Below are 19,597 nucleotides of genomic sequence, written 5' to 3'. Positions count from 1 at the left end.
TAAAACTATAGGTTATAAATATAATGTGATAAGTTAGTTATTATATTTATTTATAATTAAACAATTATGAGATAATTGTTGGTGGTTTTCTCCATAACTGTGTGTGAAAGTGGGAGGTTGCATTCAGTTTTCATAACTGAAGGATAAAATTAAAATAGTTTTCATTTTGCAAAGAGATCGGATAATCGCTTCATGAATTATATACTACCCATCATATAGCTAACGAGAGCCTACACGATAGATCAAGTTTTACTAAATGATTGTGTACATGCGTAGTCGACCTAAACAATCGTATGGTATTTTCTAAACGATCGTGCATGAGAGCGAGATTTCCTAAATGATCGTCTAAATGATCAAATCCGATTACCTAAACGATTGTGCACCCTTTTCTAAACGATCAAGCACCCTCTATACGATAGACACAAAATCTCTCCCACTTGCTTGGTCGTTGAATACAATCGTGTTTCCTCCTTCCCTCTACCAAATCAAATAGAGCCCACACCTCCTGGATTCTCACTCCGAGAATACCGAGGTTACTGAGTGGTGGTGTCCTAGTTGCTGCCTGTTTGTGTAGAAGACTATTCGCTTGCTAGGCGATAGTGAGATTTGGTAGACGATTGGCTTGGCATTGCAGCAACAGCAAGAGTTGCTGACTTGACAAGAGCGAGAGATAAAGAGGAGAAAAGTTCTTCAAAGGTAATTCTCTTGTCCCTTTGTTATTTATTTTTTGAAAGCATGCCGTAATTTATTTTTTGATGCATAACATGTATGTATATTTGTGAATGTGGTATTTCTGTCACAATGAATTTAAAACAATCTTGCTTTCGTTCATAGGTACTCTTTAATAAGAGTTCCTTCATTATGTCAGCCCCTAATAAGCATAATGAGGCAGAGGAAGATGAGGCCGAAGACACTTCTCGCACAGGATCTTCCGTGGGGATACTTCAGGTAATATATTATGTGTAATGATTTGTTGTATACTAGCTAGTTATTGTTTTAGTCTAAGTATATCAAAATTTTGAATATAGATGATATTGTAACGACTATTAGAAGACGATGTAAACCCTCGCGTAATATCCAATTAGATAACTATATCTTACATAACATCACCCTGAGTTGAAGAAGCCGATATGTGATAATGCTACGAGATTCAGCAATGCAATTGCTGCCGCGATAAGGGAGTGTTTTCTAGTAAGATGTCCAACTTTTAGTGACTTGCCAAGGGAGGATTTAGAGTTAGTCAAAAGTCGACTATTGGTAAGAAGTGTTTATATAGTTGTTTTCTAGATTAACGGAGTTAAACATTCTTATGTAATTTTTTATCTATTGTGTAGAAGCACTTTCAAATTGACTTATCAAAACAATGCATTAATGAATTTATCAAGCATCAAATGCCAAGTTCATTCAAAGAGTATAGGGAAGAATTCCATCGACATTACAACAAATATTTCAATGATCACGATCAGTCACGATCAAACCTACCTAAATGACTTGTGAGCGTCATCGACGACTGGCATTTTCTATATGATTTGACCCCGACTACGTTATCCTTAATGTTCCTTAATGCTTTTAGAATTGAATGTTGTCTCCACAAACCAACACTGGTTCTTTCAGCATGCTTTGTCCTCATTCACTTTGGAGTTCTTATGATTGAGCTACCGAAAAGGAAGGTGCACCTTGTTGGGTATAGGTAGTAACTTTCAATTCTTTTAAGCCTTTCTAAACTATACTTTCCATGTCCTTGAGATCCCTCTCATTCGGATGTGGTCTTGATTCATTCATGTCCTTCTTTTAAACTCGGGTCATTACATGCCCACCAGCTTCCATTGGGATTTGGTACCTGATGGCCTCAACATTCTTCTGCATCCTCTATGACCTGGCTACATTATCCTTACTTGTTTTGAATTCTTTTAGAATTGAATGTTGCCCTTACAAACCAACACTGGTCCTTTCAGCATGCTTTTTCCTCACTCACATGCATCCTAGAAAAATTCTCAAGAGGTCACCCAACATAGGATTGCTCCATGCTAAGCAAACTTAACTTTGAAGTTCTTATGATTGAGTCATCGAAAAGGAAGGTGCACCTTATTGGTATAGATAGTAACTTTAAATTCTTTTAAGCCTTTTTTAAGTATATTTTTCATGTCCTCAAGATCCCTCTCATTTGAATGTGGTCTCAGTTTATTCATGTCCCCCTTCTAAACTCGGATCATTACAGAGAGCCACTATCGAAATATGAAATTTGTGATAATATTTTGGGTAGAAGATCATCAGACCTTGTCAAAGGTCTTGGTTTGGGACCCAAACCTAAATCAACAAAGAGTGGCAGTTCATTAAGTTCTATCACCTCACAACTACAAAAAGAGCATGCAAAAAAAAAAAAAAATACAAACATTGAAGACTGAATTTGAGGAGTCTCAATTGAAGATGAGAGTGGAGCTTGAAAGTTCACAAAATAAGATGAGAGAAGAGCATGCACAAAAGATGGAGGATATGAAAAGAATGATCGAGCAACTACAGTAATCACAAAGAGGAGGTCCATTGAACTAGGTATGCACTTGTTTCTATGTGTGTAATAATATTTTTATATTGGTAGTATATAACTGAAAAATGACTATCCTATAGTTATGGTAGCCTTGTTTGTTTGATTTAGTGTGTTTGTTTGTGTTTTTGAAATTAAGTGGGGGATGGAGTCTGTTATATGTTTATATGTTTGTTTTATGTGTTTAGCTATGTATTATGTGTTTTTATGTTGAAATTAATTGAAGAGGTAGGATATTGTGTTATGTATTTATATGTTTGTGTGTGTGTTTGAAATTAGTTGAAGGGATGGGGTAGAGTTATGTGTTTGTAAGAGGTGGGGGTAGAGTTATGTGTTTGTAAGGGGTAGGGGTAGAGTTATGTGTTGTGCATTTGAATTTGGTTAAAGGGGTAGGGGTTAAATTATGTGTTATGTGTTTGTATCTGTGTCTGAGTTTGAAATTAGTTGAAAGGGTGGATGGAGTAACATATGTGTAGGTATTATGTATGTTTGTAAGAGATGGGGGTAGAGTTATGTGTTGTGTGTTTTGTACGTGTGTTATATGTTTGGAATTGGATAAAATGGTACATTCGTGTGTGTTTGAAATTAGTTGAAGGGATGGGGGAGGGATGGAGTGTGGTATGTGTTTATGTGTCTCTAAGGGGTGAGGGTTAGAGTGATGTGTTGTGTGTTTGGTATATGTGCTTGTGTGTTTGGAAGTGGCATTAAAGGGGTGTATGTGAAGTTACGTGTTGTATGGAGTATGTGGAGTGTGTTATGTGTTTCTATTTTTTTTATTTGTTATGTCAAAATAGTTTATATACATAAGTTTGGAATAATAATCATTTAACTTAAGTTTACATGTTGTCTTTATTAGGTGATTTGGGATGAACAGTTTAAAGTTTATGCAAAGGAATGACATGACGTGGCGTGAGATAGGACCCATTAATTTTTGTTATGGTTGGTTTGTAAAATTTGAATGGTTCAATCCAATTAGGTAGGTTCTTTTTATAAAATACAATCAATATTTTGCTTTGTAAAACTTCAAATGGGTCATTTAGGTTCTTTTTGTTAACCTTATTTGGATGAACAAATTATGCATTTGTTGTAATATAAAACATATGGATTACTATTCTATAAGTATTTTGAGGTATTTATCAATAAAAACAACACTTAACAAAAAACATGTCGATAGATTAAAAAAAAAAAAAAAAAAAAAAAAAAACAACAGCAACAACAAAAAAACATATTGGGCTTCTCTCATCATCTCGTGCATTAAGAAAGAATCTTTTTCTTGTAGTGTATATCTTTATACCAACTAAACTATATTCGCTTTGCGATTGAGAATTTAATACATTGTGGAACACACACATAACAATATTGATATATAGCAATACTAAAGAAACAAATATAAATGAAATCAACTAATTCTTCAAGCTTTAACCATGGTTTATTGAAACATCAATCACTCCATAAAATTATTCATAAATAATAATACATAAAACAATAAACCATAACCCACCTAACCCATTCAAACCATACACAATTTTATAGAAAAACGTACCATACATCTTAGACTGCATCTATTTTTTCAGCAATCCATCCAGTTGTCCAACCACAATTTATGAACACTTGACAAACTCTTTTTCTATCAGAATTTTTTCTTCAGTGTGGATGGAACGAGATGCTTAAAGAGGGATAACTACAATCTAAGATATACATCCAAATATTATTCTGCAACTTATTACGATTGTCACTCGATAAACTAAAAAGATGAAATTATGAAACCCTAAGGTTTCATTTAAATAGAAATGCTATTAGGAATTCCTCTACCTGTGAGACCTTCTGAACTAGTAGGAAACAACAAAGTATATGGCATATCCACAGGTCCAACTCTATTTTTCAATTCAGGATCTTTATTTCTCATAGCAATCTCCGCTTCAATTTCACCCAACTTTTCCCCAAACTTCTCAAATGCTTCCAAAGCTTCCTTATCCAAAGTCCATTCAGGGTTGCTTCTTTGCCCTAAATAAACTTCGTCTGAAGAATGTCTTGACAAAATCTCAATAACTGACACCCCCACAAGAGCTTGCAATTGTGAAGTGATTGTTTTCAAGAATGCCTTCTCAGGGTTCGACTCGAGCTCTTTGTAATTGGGAGTACCGTTTTCCGGTAGGAACCGACGACTAGTTGATGGTCGGTTGGGAGGGAAGCCACCATAAGGATATTGTCCAAAGTTAACTGCAGCATGAAGAGCTGAAGAGATCCATATAATAATCGTACAAGTTTCTATAAGGTCTTGAAGGGATTGCATCTTTGGCCACCATGGTTCGTCTTTCTTGTCTGCATGGCCTTTCTCACGAAGCTCTTTCCACCATGATTGAAGCTCTGTATCATTATGTAGTGTTTGATCATTTTTGTAGTAGAAAGAGCAATAATCTTGTACCCATGTTTTGATTGCTGACCAAATCTCAAGACCATCAACAGCATAGGGATAGTCTTCTATTAGGAGTTTAAGACCATGGGGAGAGCTTGAATCCTCTATTGCAACTCCTCTTTAACAAATTATGCCAAGGTTTGAATGTTAATGAATGAAGTGAGACATGAAAATAAATTATTGATTGTGTTTTTCTTTTTTTGGTAAAAAAATTACTAAGGTATGTCCCATTTGACAACTAATTTAAGGTTCCATTTGGTAATCATCTAGTTTTTTGTTTTTTGTTTTTTGTTTTTGAAAATTAAATCTATTTTCTCACTATTTCTTACAATGATTTATATTTTTTTGAAGTACAATGATGGAATTCTTAGCCAAATTCTAAAAATAAAAACAAATTTTTAAAAGCTATTTTTTTTTAGTTTTCAAATTTTTGCTTGTTTTTTAAACCATTGATGAAATGTAGATTACAAATGAAGAAAATTGGAGGTGAGACTTAATTTTCAAAAAAAAAAATCATACATCAAATAATTACCCAACGACGTCTTAGTTTTTTTTTTTGTTAGATTTTAAAAATTAAGTTTATAAGTATTATTTCTATGTATGACATTTTTTTGTTTTATTATCTATATATACTCTCTCATTCTAACCATGTTTTCAAAATATCCTTACCAAATTTTGAAAATCTAAAAGTTGCATTTAATAACCATTTGATTCTTTGTTTTTTATTTTTGAAAAAACTAAGTTTCTAAACTCATTATTTCTACCTACAAGTTTATTTGTCTAGTAACTCACTTCTCTACACCAATGTTTTCAAACACCAAGCCGAGCTTTGAAAACTTATATATATATATGTATGTATGTATATATTTTGCTCTTTAACTACTTATTTATTTTTAAAATTTGATCAAAAAATTCAAACGTTACTTTAAGAGAGTTAAAAACCATAATAAGTAATTGGGAACAAACAAACATAAATTTCAAAATCATACAACAATAAAAAATGAAATCATTTTTAAATAGGACCTAAAAAATAATTTTTAAAAACATGTTTTTGTTTTCCAAATTTTCTAAAATTCAAATATTTATTACCTTAAGAAAAATGAAGGTCATAAAAAAAATAAAATTAAATCAAATCAAATCAATCAAATAGTTATCAAATGAGTTCTATAGAATAGGATATATAACCAAAACAAAAGAGACCAATAGCTAAAGTAAAGTTGGTTCTTAATTTTTAAAAACCAAAAAACACGAAATTGTTGTAATGAAACAGGGTCTTAATATTTTGTAATGATGATTACCTTTTGATGAGATCAGCAGGGAGAGCTTGTTGAGGGAAGACCCAACTTTTGTAAACAAAAGAAGACATCTCCATGGAGTATTTAGCTGGATAATGAGTTGTTTCAATAATGCCATCCGCATTAATAAGAGATTGTCGGGCTAAAGCATTAATGTTCATTGTATCTCGAAAATGAGGAACAAGTAACTTATGAATTGGATGAACAACACTTAATTGTCTGTTTGTTGCTATTACAAATGGCTCGATTGTTGCATGAGTATTTAACCTATACATTATAAAAAAAGTAAGCAAATAATATAAATTTAAAGAATTATTATTCAACTTTATTAAAGATATATAGGTGGGTGGATTTATTCATAAATGGTGTGAGTATGATAAGGTTTTGATAAGCAAATAAAAATTGACAAATCAAGATTTAGGAAAAATTTTATAAAAAAAATGACAGCAAGAACTAATAAAAAAAAAAAAAAAAATCAAACTTATCAAAATATTTTGAATATTATATATAATTATAATAAATTAACTTGAACTCGTGTGTCTTCCTTTAAACAAATATTTGAGTACATCCTAGATTGCATTCGTCCAACCATGGTTTACCACTTGGTAAACTCTTGTTGCTTCTTCTTCTTTCTTTTTTCTTTAAAAAAAAAAATACTTAGGAAAAATATTTATACAAATAGCAAAATTTAATTTGTGATAGACATTGGTGATAGACAATGTCTATCACATAGACATTGTTATCAATGTCTATCACATAGACGTTGATAAAAGTCGATCAGTATCTATCAGTGATAGAAGTATACAAGTCTATCACTGATAAACGCTGATAGAAGTCTATCAGTGTCTATCGGTGATAGAAACTGATAGAAGTCTATCATTGATACTATCAGTGATAGAAACTGATACAAGTCTATCATTGGTAGAGGTTGATAGAAGTCTATCAATGTCTATCAGTATATTTTTTGCTATTTCTGTAAATAATTTGACATTTTTCTTAGGTGTGAAAATTTCTTTTTTATAATCTAATTATTTAAAATTAGAGAAAAAAAATTAATAGAAAAAGTAGGTGTCATGTCAGCTTTGATCTATTAGGAATTAACATAAAAAGTAACGGAGGAATCAAGAGTACTACCAAAAGTAAAATTGATAAGTAAAATCGTGGAGTTTGAAAATTCAAGGATCCAAATGCAATCTAAATCAAATCTGAGGGACTAAGAGTATACTTTTTTTTCTAATAATTTTATAATTTTGAGTAGGGGTATGGAATGAGAAAATGTTACCAGTGGCTAATAAGTTGATGGTAGCCAGTATCATTAACAGTAACATAAGCTTTAGCTAGCTGCCAAATTGAGCCATCAATTCCTGTCTTAGCAGGCAAAATTACTTTGCTAATCACTCCAAATTTGTCTCCTTCAGGATGTGGCAAGCTTAGTTCAATTGCCAATGGCTTTAAAGTGCCATCATTTTTCAAGAACAAAATTGTTCTTGTGGCATATGTCTTTGTGGGAGTTGTATTTATTCTTCTAAGATATGGAATCAATGAATCATGGTGATTCAATATATATAGCTTGTTCTTCTCAATTGCCTATCCAAAAACATAATTATTGAAAATTAATTTAAAGAAAAGTTTCAAAAGTTAATAATAAAACTCTAAATTTTCTTGATTTTTACCTCATCCACAGTCGCTCCATCCAAGCCATCTTTTATGTGTTCTTCAGTTATTTTGCTTGTTTGATCACCATAAATGTTAGGGTCTAGTTTACTTGTAGGTGGAAATTCCTGTAATTATTAAAAATGTGTTATAAGTTTAAAGTTTCTAAATAAACTCCAATAAAAACAAAATAATTATGTTATAATAGTACCTATACTTTTAATAAATCTTAAATAATATTTTTTTCAAATTGATTAAATAATAAGTATTGTAATTTCAAGCAAGAAACTACAATATATGAATTTCTTTTCAATATTTTTAGAGAAAAGATTCATAGTTCAAAAGTAAAATTTAGGAGACTAAATTTAAGAGTTATTGAAAGTTTATATACTAAAATTGTATTTTAACCAAATTATGATAATAAGAAAAATTACTTGAAGACGAGCAATGACTACTGGGTTAACTCCGGCCAACATTTCTCTTGCAAATTCTTCATCAGTGCTCCATGCAGTCTTATTCTCTATTCAAAGTCATTAAATTCAGAGAAAAAAAAATCCCAAGAATGTTATGATCCATTACAAACAAATTCAATAAAAAAATAGTTTAAAGTATATTTTGTTTTGGGAGGACTTTATATTTAAACATGTAAGACTAGATCAATGTTTAAATAATAAGTGAATAAAAGTGCCTTCTTACTTTGTTGATTACAAAATTTAAATGTGGCTAGTGATTTTATTTTAAAAAAAAGTATGAACTAACTAATTAAAGAGGTAATATTTGTTGGCTAATAAAATTTCTCTAAATAGGTGCATTTGATAGCTCTCGTTTTTTAACATTTCTTTTTTTTTTTTTCCAAATAAATTCTTTTTGTTCCTTTTTTAACTCTAAATTTATTTTTTTTTTCACGATTTCTACGGTCCACCACATGAGCATCCATAATAAAACTATGTTACGTGTTGCATCTAAATATTAAGTCACGTCAAGTACTTCACACATATATAATTTACCATAAGTCACTCCACATTTCATTTATGCATTAATATACATATTAATGGTTTAGTAAAATAACTACACTATGTACTCACGGAATCTCGAGTTCAGTTAAAAACACTACACTATTTATACTTTTTTAAAATCTTATATCTTTTCCTTAAAAACATGAAACGAGAAATAAGAAACCGTTAAAAAAGAAACTATTCTCGGTTTCTCCAAAGAAAAAGCAAGAAAACAAAACCAAAAAAAAACATACCATGAAGTAGCTGAGGAGTTGGGAATCTAAGAAATCTTTCACCATCAGTTCTAAAGATTTCTTTAAGCAATGGAGCTGGAATGTTTTCAGTGATACTCTGAATCAAAGTACTTGGAACAGGCAAACCTTTTTCATAGAGATCAAAGACATCATTAAAGTCATCAAATTCCCCTGGGGTACTATCAAATAGATCTTCCAATTTTGGTTTGATTGATCTTGAAATTGATTTTAGACCATAAGCAAGAAAATCTGACATCTTCAAGTGACCAAATCTTTCATCTCTTGGAACATACACATCAGTTGCTTTACTTGAACTTGGTAATCTACTTTCACTGTTGGGATCTGCATGTTCAAAATCACAATAAACAAAATTCATTACCCTTTAGTAATATTAATTATAATTTATTTCAACATTGCCTCACTTCTAAGTTTAACTCAACTCATCAAGATAAACATTCTTAATCATAAAAGTTAAGTTTAAATCTCAACGGTTACATGTTAAGTCCAAAAAAAACAAAAAAAATGGACATGTCTTATATAGTTTTAGGATTATTTTCAAATATAGAAAAATGAATCAAAATATTTGCAAATATAGCAAAATTTCATTGTCTATTTACGATAGACCGTGATAGGATAGTAGTACTACAGTTTATCATAGATAAACGGTGATATTTTGTTATTATTTGTAAATATCTTCAACAGTTTTGTCATTTATAAATTGAGAAATGTATTATAAAAAATTGAGATAAGGAAAAAAGAATGATCAACATGCTTGATATACAAATAATACATAATTATCCTCAACATGGACAGAGGAGAAAAAAAAAACTTAAATTGGTTAAACATTATTATCAAGGTGAGACAATAATATATTGATTAATTAAACTTAATTAAGTAGAAAATAAATTATTTATAATAGTAATGATTTAAAAAAAATTACAAATGATAATTAATTTACCTTTTTTAGAAGGTGGTCTTCCAGTTCTTCCTCTACGAGGGTAAGGATATTTAGATGAGCCTCCAAGTATAGGACGACCAAGGTCCAAATTAGTATCAGGGTCACCAATATCATTGTATACATCATAGTCATATATTCTATCCCATTCCTTTCTTTCTCCTTTCCCATTTCCTCTAAGGTTCAATAATTCATCTGCCCTATATTTTCGAAGTGGCTCGGGTGTTTCGTTAGGAAGATATGTCTGTTTTCAAAACATCGTTATATATTGTCAATCTGAACATAGCTCAATTTATTAAAATATTATATATACATTCAATCAAAAGGTCAACAGCTATCCCACCTTGAAAATAATGAATAAGAGACTTCATAATTATTATAAGATACGTGAGTATGGTATCAGAGCCTATAAAGGATGTTCAATATCCAAAAATACGAAATGACGTAAAATTGTTACCATCTTGAATTACTCCTCTCATACTTGGTTTTCAACTATTTAAAAACATGAATTATTAAGACCCCGTTTGGTATCATTTTGTTTTTGAAAATGAAACCTATAGATACTACTTCCAACTACAAATTTCTTCTTTTGTTACCTACTTTTTACCAATGGTTAAAAAATCCAAGCCAAATTTGAAAATTAAAATAAGTAGTTTTCAAAAAGTAGTTTTTGTTTTTGACATTTGGCTAAGAATTATTTAACCATTGTACTTAACAAAGATGCAAATCATTGTAAAAAAAAGTAAATAAAATAGGCTTAATTTTAAAAAACAAAAATCAAATAATCAAATAATTACAAAACGGAGCTAAATAATGTTTTATTAGTTATATTTTGTTGCTTGCAACGTTTGGACTTTTGATTTATTATTATTGTTATATAAATAAATCCCAAAACTAAGAAAATGTGAAACAAAATATGTTGAGGGATACAAATTATTATGCAACAATGCACTTATCTTAATTAATTACATGTCAAGAGTATATCAAGGCAAAGTCCTTCTATTTTAAAATATTAATTATTCCAAATACATAGGCTAAGCTAGGGATTCTTTATTAAAGTATCATTATCATACAAACTTGCTGTCTTAAACCATTTTATTATATTTAATCATCAATTAAGATAGCAACTTGATAAGTGAATAAACATAAATTAATACATAGTTGATGAGCACAATCAACCTTTTTTCTTTTTTTAATTCTTAAATAAAAAGTAAAAGGCTATATAAATATAATTTAATTTCTAATTTCAGTTTTTTTTTAAAAAAAAATCAAAATATTTTTTCCTCTAGCTAAATGTATTAAAACTAAAGGATAAAACAATGATTTGAAATTAAGATATAGTTTTATTATCTTAGTGAGAAATACCTTATGTTTTGATTTCTTAATTTTTTAAAAAAAAATCACAACAATTAACATCTTACAAGACATGAAATAATGAGTTAATTAGATCACACCACAAAACGTTATCATACGTATAATGACAATTGATAGCTTGATAAAAGAGTATCGTTTTTTAATTTAGACAATATGGTTTGATTAACGTTTTTTTGTTACGAAAAATTACCTGATTGGCGAAAAAAATACGATCCTTTTTGTATTTATCAGCAGGATAAACCCAAGAATTGCAATCAAAATGAAGTCTACCATGGGTAGGAACATCCTCAAGAGTGAGAGATTTGAGAAAGAATTCACTAAAATGTTCATTTCTGATGAAGAAAGCGCCTGGGATTCCTATTTCTTCATCCCAATCAAATGTAATACTGAAGGCTGTTTCTCCAGCAAATATTGGAATTATTGTATTCCCAATCCAATTCTCTAAGTATGCTGCCTCTCCCACTTTCCCTTGAAAATCTTTAGCTGTTTTGTTGAACACAATAATAATAATAATTAATAGTTGTTCTACTACATAAATCATGATCTTCGAAATAATCGCATCTTTAGACTCGTTTACTAATTATTTAGTATTTTTATTTTTTATTGTTTCTTTATTTTTTATTCGAGCTTTTATCCTTTTTAAATAAAAGAGTTGAATTATTAGTCAAATTTCAAAAACAAAAACAAGTTAACTTAAATACTATAGTCCTCTTTGATAACCATTTGAAATTTTTTTTAGTTTTTAAAAATTAAACCTATAAACACTTATTTTACCTCTAAATTTCTTTGTTTTTTTTTTCCTAATGTTTTCAACCAAAAAAAGTAGGCCCCCTTTGATTTATTATTTTTTTTTTTTTGAAAATTAAAACAATACTTCCATATCTAAATTTTTTGCTTTATTGTCTACTTTTAACCAATATTTTCAAAAATCAAACCAAATTTGAAAAACTAAAAAAAGTAGTTTTAAAAACTTTTTTTTATTTTTAAAATTTGACTAAAAATTTAACTTTTATATATAAGAAAAATACAAATTATTGTGAAAAATCAAGAGCAAATAAGCTTAATATTCAAAAACCGAAAAACAAAAATGAAATGCTCACCAAACGATGCTGTAGTTTTTAAAAACTTGTTCTTTTTAATTTAGTTAATAATTCAACTTTTGTATAAGCAAATTATTGTAAGAAAACTAAAGAAAATAGGTTTTAATTTTCAAAAACTAAAAATGAAATGAAAACCAAATGGAGCCTACTTTTTAGTTTTCAAATTTTGACTTGGTTTAAAAAATATAAAAATTACTTATATTAATTCTTTTTATTATTTATGTCTATATTTTAGGAGCATTTTCAGAAATTAAAATAACTTTGCTTTTGAAATATGAAAACCACATGTCAAGAAGATTGGGAAAAAGAAAAGAAAAAAAAAACATTTTGTTAAAGTATTATAATTAAAATGAGAAGTTCAATACTTTAAGAAAATGTTAAATCAATCATTATCTTAACCAGCTTAAAAGTCTTCTTTAAATTTACGCATTCTTTGGAGAAAAAAAAAACTTGGTCACCGTAGACTTTCATATGTTTTGTAATAGTCTCTGAATTAGTTAAAACCCGTTTACTTTGTGTAGGGTGTTTAATAAAAATTTTATTATTGAGTATTATGTGGATTTGAGAGTTTATGTATATATATATATCATGTTGATATCATTAATGATGTAAGATATTTTAAATAAATTATGCATATTAATTAAAAAAAAACTAGTTGAAAGAAGTTTTTATAAAAAATATAAGAAGGCTAAATTTAAAAACAAATATTCATCAACGTTGCTGTTTAATTAAAAATATATATACATATTTTTTAAAAAAAGTTACGATAATATTATCCTTAACCTTGAGTGAAAATTTCAAAACTATAATTAGAATAGAAATCCATTAGAATGTTGAACCAAAATTGAAATTTAGAATATCATAATATTTTAGGTCACCGCCACGCCACTTCAAATTCCGATTTTAGTTCAATTATTATTTTAATACAATTCTACACCAAGAATAGTTTTGAAATAATCAAAGACGATAATATTATAACTTGTGAAACATTAGTAATTTTTTTAAACAAAAGATTAAATTGATTTTTTCTTTTTCTTTTTTGTTATTAACCCATTTAAAAAAAAAAAAAACATGAAAACAAAGAGAGGCGGAAAAAAATAAGTAGAGAGTAACTTACAAAGATCATTATATAAAAAGGACTAAAGAGAGGCAAAGAAGAAAAATGCTTCTCCAAAGATTTTATAAGTAAAAAGCTCAAATAGTTTTGCAAACCTCTAGCATGCAGCATTATTATTAATTTTTTTTAACAAGAAACACAATAAATTGGGATCAATAAGTGCACCCTAAATCTCAATTAACTTGAATTATGCATGATCGGTAGCGTATTGATGGTTGACGAATATTTTTATCAACATGTCGATGGATAATTTATCCTTTGGTTGAATTATGGAAGATTTTTAGCATACGAAAATATCTATCAACATGTTATATATCTGTAAATCGAAGAATTCAACATCGATATTAATTATCTAGATATATCCAACATCTTTTATAAATTCATGTAAAACATAAAAAGTGTCATCTATTTAATCCAATATAAATAAAATTATTAATAACAATATCCATAAATTAGTTTGGGATTAAAAACAAGTTTATTTAAACTAATTTTTATAAATTTCGTGATTTGTAGAAAATATCCCTCAATATCAATATTTTATAGATATATAAGTAAAATCAAAATCTCAATATCAATATCGACATCGACATTGATATTTTAATCATTGAATTGAATAAACATTTTCTGGTAACCTCTAATACACATGTATAATTCAAGTTATTCAACGCAAATATATAGAACTTAATGATGAATCTAGCCTTGGTTCGAAAGTTCAAAAATGAAAATGAAATAAATATCTCCAACCAAAAAGTAAGGTAAATACTCACAAGGGTCACCATGTTGAGCGCTAATGAGTCGAATAGAAACACCGTCCCCTAAAAGCTCATGAAGATTATCAAGAACAGTAGAACCAAAATCATTAAAGTCCAAAACATTGTCTCTCATTAAAACCACAGTTCCATGGATCTTCTTCCCTCCATGTTTCAACCCAGAGATAGCCCCCACAATGCTTCCAATCAATGACATTTCTTTCTCTAACCAATTACAAACAAAACAAAACACTCGATATATCTTTAAGAAGAGAAGTTTTTCACAACATGTACCTAAAAGCCAAGAAGCCCTTGGGATTTTATAGCCCAAAATATGGCTGCCATTTTGTTTTTTTTTTTTTTTTCCTCCATCATTATCATCATCTCTCTTAAGAAGTCTGCGTTTTGGAAAAAAATCATTTTTTTTTTGTGGGTTTCGTGACCCTCTGTCTCAAAGTATCTTATAAATTTGGGTTTAGAAAAAACTTTAAATTTTATCTGTTAAGAATCGAGTTTGACTATCGGTAGGATGAATAATAGTTTCGGAACTCAAAAATATTTATTGATATGTTGATATATCTATGAATATATCCATAAATTGAGTTATACGAAATCGATATTAAACATCTATTGATATCTCTAATATTTTTTATAAATACTCATAAAACATTAAAAAAAATTGTAATTTATTTAGTCCAATATAAAAATATATATATTAATAACAATATTTCTAGCTTATATAAATTTTATAAATTTTTTAACTTGATGAAATATTCGTAAATACTATATATATTTTATTGATTTCTCTCTAAAATTTAAATCTCGATTTTAATATCGATACCCATATTTGATACTTGATTGAAGATATGTACAATAACATCGTGATCAACTATATACTCAAGTTTAGACGTATGATGCTGTTGGATAAAGAATTGAATTTGAATAAATTATTTTACACGATATTGCAATTTTAAAAACTATTTAAAATATTTTTTAAAGTTTAAAATCCATTAATCTATGTGTGAGTTAAATAATGATGGTTGAACTTATAAATTAACCAATATTAATTAAATAATGTTCGTTCGTGGAGGATATTAATTATTTGACTATTTTCTTGTGAGAGTTGAAGCTGGTTGGTTCTATCAATGTCCACGTAAGCGTGATTCTACTTCTTTTGGGTTTTCTTAAACGGACATTTAATATTAATATTGTTGTTTTCAAAACTTATTAGAGAAATATTATTGTTTTGAAACTTATTAGAGAAATATTGTTGTTTTGGGAGTTCGAGGCTAGAGGTCGAACGTTGAGAACTAGACTAATGTGGAGGTTGAACGTTGAGAACTCGACGAACAAAGAAAACTTTTGGAAACAATACATAGGCCGAAACTTCAACCCTCGACAAGGGAAATCTCGCGAATCTCACTTAGGTTGTCGAAGGTTGAAGTTTCAACACACATCCACCCTCGAGATTGTAGGTTTATTACTTTTCTTTTTCCCTCATAGAGGGAATAAAGTAATGAGATAGTATACTATATGTATCTGTGTACTCGAGCTCGCTTCTAACAACCTATGCATTTTGTAGAACCTATGCATTTTTGTTATCATTTCAAATTAGACGGGAGGCTTGTGGGATTGACGTTGAGGGGGTGGGGATGGCTATATTTCTGGGAGCGAACTCTAGGCAAATATGAAGCGCATAGATACAAGTTATGCCTTGGAATGAAAGACAATTTCGAATTAGCTTTGTCTACGAACAAAATTTTGGTATATTAGGTTGTCGAAGATTACACACATGTCGAAACTTCAAAGCGATTAAGGAGATAAGTGGGCTGAAGCAGATTAAGGAAAGAGCGAGATTCAAAGCGAGATAGTAGGAGAGAGCAAGATGTTGAACGAGATTTTTAAGAGAGAGCGAGATTCAAAGCGAGAATGTTGGAGAGAGCGAGATTTAGTTTATATTGACTAATCTGGACTAACATTGAACTTGGTAAAATGAAATGGTTGAATAATTGAAAATGAGATTATTCAGGATACACATTGAATGCTAAGATTATGCATTGAGTTTCTGGTAGTAGATCCATAATCAAAAAAGTGTTGTCCAAAAGAAATGAAAGCCAGTAATCATTAATGGAAAAATAACAACAATAACAGAGAAAGCGAGATATTGAGAGAGAGTGAGAGTGAGAGTGAGAGAGAGATCTTAGGAGAGAGCGAGAGTGAGAGGGCGAGATCTTAGGAGAGAGCGATACTGAGAGAGCGAGATCTTAGGAGAGAGCGAGAGTGAGAGAACCAGATCTTAGGAGAGAGCGGGACTAAGAGAGCGGATCTTCACTTTTATTGAACTTTCCATAGAAATATATATAAAAAAAAAAACAGAGAGAGAAAGAAGCTAATAATCATACTATAATTGAATAATCATTAGAATATAATTGAATATATTAGATTATTATACTATAATTGAATAATCATTAGACAACAAATTGAATATATTTAGATTATTTACTATAATTGAATAATCATTAGACAATAAATTGAATATATTAGATTATTTATACTATAAATTGAATATATTAGATTATTTATAATGTAAAACTTTATTGATTACAAAAAAAAAATGAATATACAGTAGATTAATTATAAAAAAAATTGAATATATAATAAATTATAATAAAAATTGAAATATATATAAAAAAAATTATTTATTATTCAATCCCTAACTATCTAGAGCTCGTCTTAGTAACGAAGGACACTTCCTTCATTATGTTTCTAACTTGTTACAAAATCCACATCGTTGTCGAGTGGCTGGTTTTGTCCAATCCATCTCGTTGTGATAACGTGAACTTTTCGGTCTACCAGGTTCTTCTCAATAACAATGGATCAGGATGTAAGACGGGCATATTAGGGTGTGTGATCCAGTAATCTTCATACGGTACAGGTTGAAATTGAGGAAAGTAACATTTAGCATACATTGACAATTTGTAATAGTCCTCAATAAAATCTTCGTAGTTCATGTTAAAATGTGAGCAAACGGCCATAAAATGCAAGCATGGAATGCCAAATGCTTTTCCACTTGTTACATGAACAGTACGCTCGGTATGATGGCTTGTTCGAGATCACTAAGTATGAAACACTTTAGAGAAATTGTAACACACGAAGAGGTGTGTTTAATTTCAGATCGACATGCTGGTATAATTGCAGCAGTGAACAACCCAGCAAATAGTTGGACGGGACCGAAATATCACCATCGTTTCTGCTTACAACATATCGTCAGCAACTTCAATAAAAAGTATAAATTTAATTCATTGAAAAATTATGTTTAACGTGCCAGGTGTCAGTTTCAAATTCAAAAGTTCAACAAAACAATTGAAGATATCAAAGGAATAAATCGGAGCTGTCTGAGTTTTTTTTACAACATTAGTTTAGCGCAATGGACTCAAGCACATGATGGAGGATTCAGATATGGGTGGATGACGATAAATCTATCAGAGTGCATAAATGGAGTTCTTAAAGGAGCTCGAATTGTGCCTATAAATACTCTTGCTCAGATAACATTCTTCAAATGCGTGAACTATTTCGAGAAAAGAAGAGCAGAAATAAGGGATGCATTGGAGCATCAAGATAAACCCAGGACCTGTTGATCTCAATGTTTTATACGACCAGTCCATTCATCGATCATATGTTGTATGGAGAGATCGTACTACTAGAGAAATATCTTGCAGACGTCGAGAGGCAGGATTTATTCAGTTGGACTGTCATCTGATCATAGCCTTGGTCGAGAGATGGAAGCCCGAGATGCATGCATTCCATATGTCTGTTGGAGAGTGCACTATCACTCTACAAGACATAAAGTTTTGTTGGGGTTACCTGTTGCGGTGAATCGGTCACCGGAGTGATGTACGATGACTGGTTAGAAGTTTGTCAACTGTACCTCGGTGCGACCCCACCTGTTGACAAGATTAAAGGATCGAGGTTAAGTTTAATATGGTTAGGAACACAATTTCGTGAGCACAACAGATGATGTAGACAAGGAAACCGTCATAAGATATGCGCGAGCATATATACTACAAATGATGGGTGGAAGTCTATTTTCATATAAATCAAGTCATTTTGTTCACTTGATATTCCTGCCACTTAGCTAACCTCCATGATGCGGGGCAGTATTCGTGGGTGGAGCATGCTTGGCATGGTTGTATAGACAACTATGCAAAGAAACAAGACCTGAGGTTCGAAAGATAGCTGGGCCTCTCATACTTTTGCAACTATGGGTTTGGGAATGATTTCCAACAATGGCTCCACAGCTACATCATGTTAATGACGCTCAGTTAGTTGGACGAGCCTACAGTTCTCGGTATGTTGTTTTAATTCAATTTAATTTTTATATCACTGATGTAGTTAATTTAAATTCTAAAATAACAATTTTTAAAATTTAGGTGGAGAGACAAATTTTGTGTGACTAGGACAGCCAGACATGTAGTCAACCAGTATAGATACATGTTTGATCTGCTTCAACCTGAACAGGTACATTACACTAAACCTAATTGATTATTTATTTCATATTTTTATTGTATTTTTCTCTAATATTCTCTAATATAATTTTTGTGTTTCAGGTTATTTGGGAGTCGTACAAAATTATTGTGCATACTTTGCCTAATTTTTGTACGAATGGTCAAAATATATGGCGGACGATGAGTCCTCTCATATGTTTTCTATTGGTGAGTGCATCTTCCTAACAGGGTATAGACAATTCGATTTTCAGCAGGATGTCCCATCACCTTGTAATACTGAAACCGTACTGCATGATATTGACTTAAGGACTAGAGATTGGTCCGAAAAAGTTGCACATTTGGTAGTGCGATGGCACTATCGTGCAAGGTTTATTGCAGTGGGGTTTCTCTTGAACAGTTTGACACAGATGTCACTCCAGAATATATTCATTGGTATAATAATATCACAAGGCGTTACGTCACTCGTCCGGGAGCAGCTGTGGGTCATCTGGTAAATGAATGAATATTATCTGATTTTTTTAATTTAAATTCATTTTAAATATTGTCTAATTATTTTATAATTCACAGAGATCGAACAACAGTAGACTCCGTGAGGTTGCGAATGATCCGAACCAGGTTCTTGCTATATGTAGTGACAACCAA

General features: G+C 30.2%; 1 protein-coding gene across 1 annotated transcript; it reads right to left on the bottom strand.

Annotated features, from left to right (window-relative positions):
- Window positions 1-3,980: 3,980 nt before the first annotated feature.
- On the bottom strand, window positions 3,981-14,727 carry LOC120069352 (probable linoleate 9S-lipoxygenase 5). The gene is made up of 9 exons (XM_039021098.1): window positions 14,469-14,727; window positions 11,675-11,967; window positions 10,114-10,354; window positions 9,156-9,497; window positions 8,341-8,426; window positions 7,927-8,034; window positions 7,536-7,840; window positions 6,257-6,520; window positions 3,981-5,076 (listed from the first exon to the last, which is right to left on the bottom strand). The coding sequence occupies exons 1-9, from the start codon at window positions 14,665-14,667 to the stop codon at window positions 4,323-4,325; spliced, it is 2,592 nt and encodes an 863-aa protein (XP_038877026.1). The 5' UTR covers window positions 14,668-14,727; the 3' UTR covers window positions 3,981-4,322.
- Window positions 14,728-19,597: the final 4,870 nt, after the last annotated feature.

The sequence above is a fragment of the Benincasa hispida genome, unplaced genomic scaffold (genome assembly GCF_009727055.1).
Source record: "Benincasa hispida cultivar B227 unplaced genomic scaffold, ASM972705v1 Contig32, whole genome shotgun sequence".
Classification (NCBI taxonomy): Eukaryota; Viridiplantae; Streptophyta; class Magnoliopsida; order Cucurbitales; family Cucurbitaceae; genus Benincasa; species Benincasa hispida.
The sequence above is the reverse complement of the archived record's forward strand: the minus strand, read 5'-3'. Positions and strand labels throughout refer to the sequence as shown.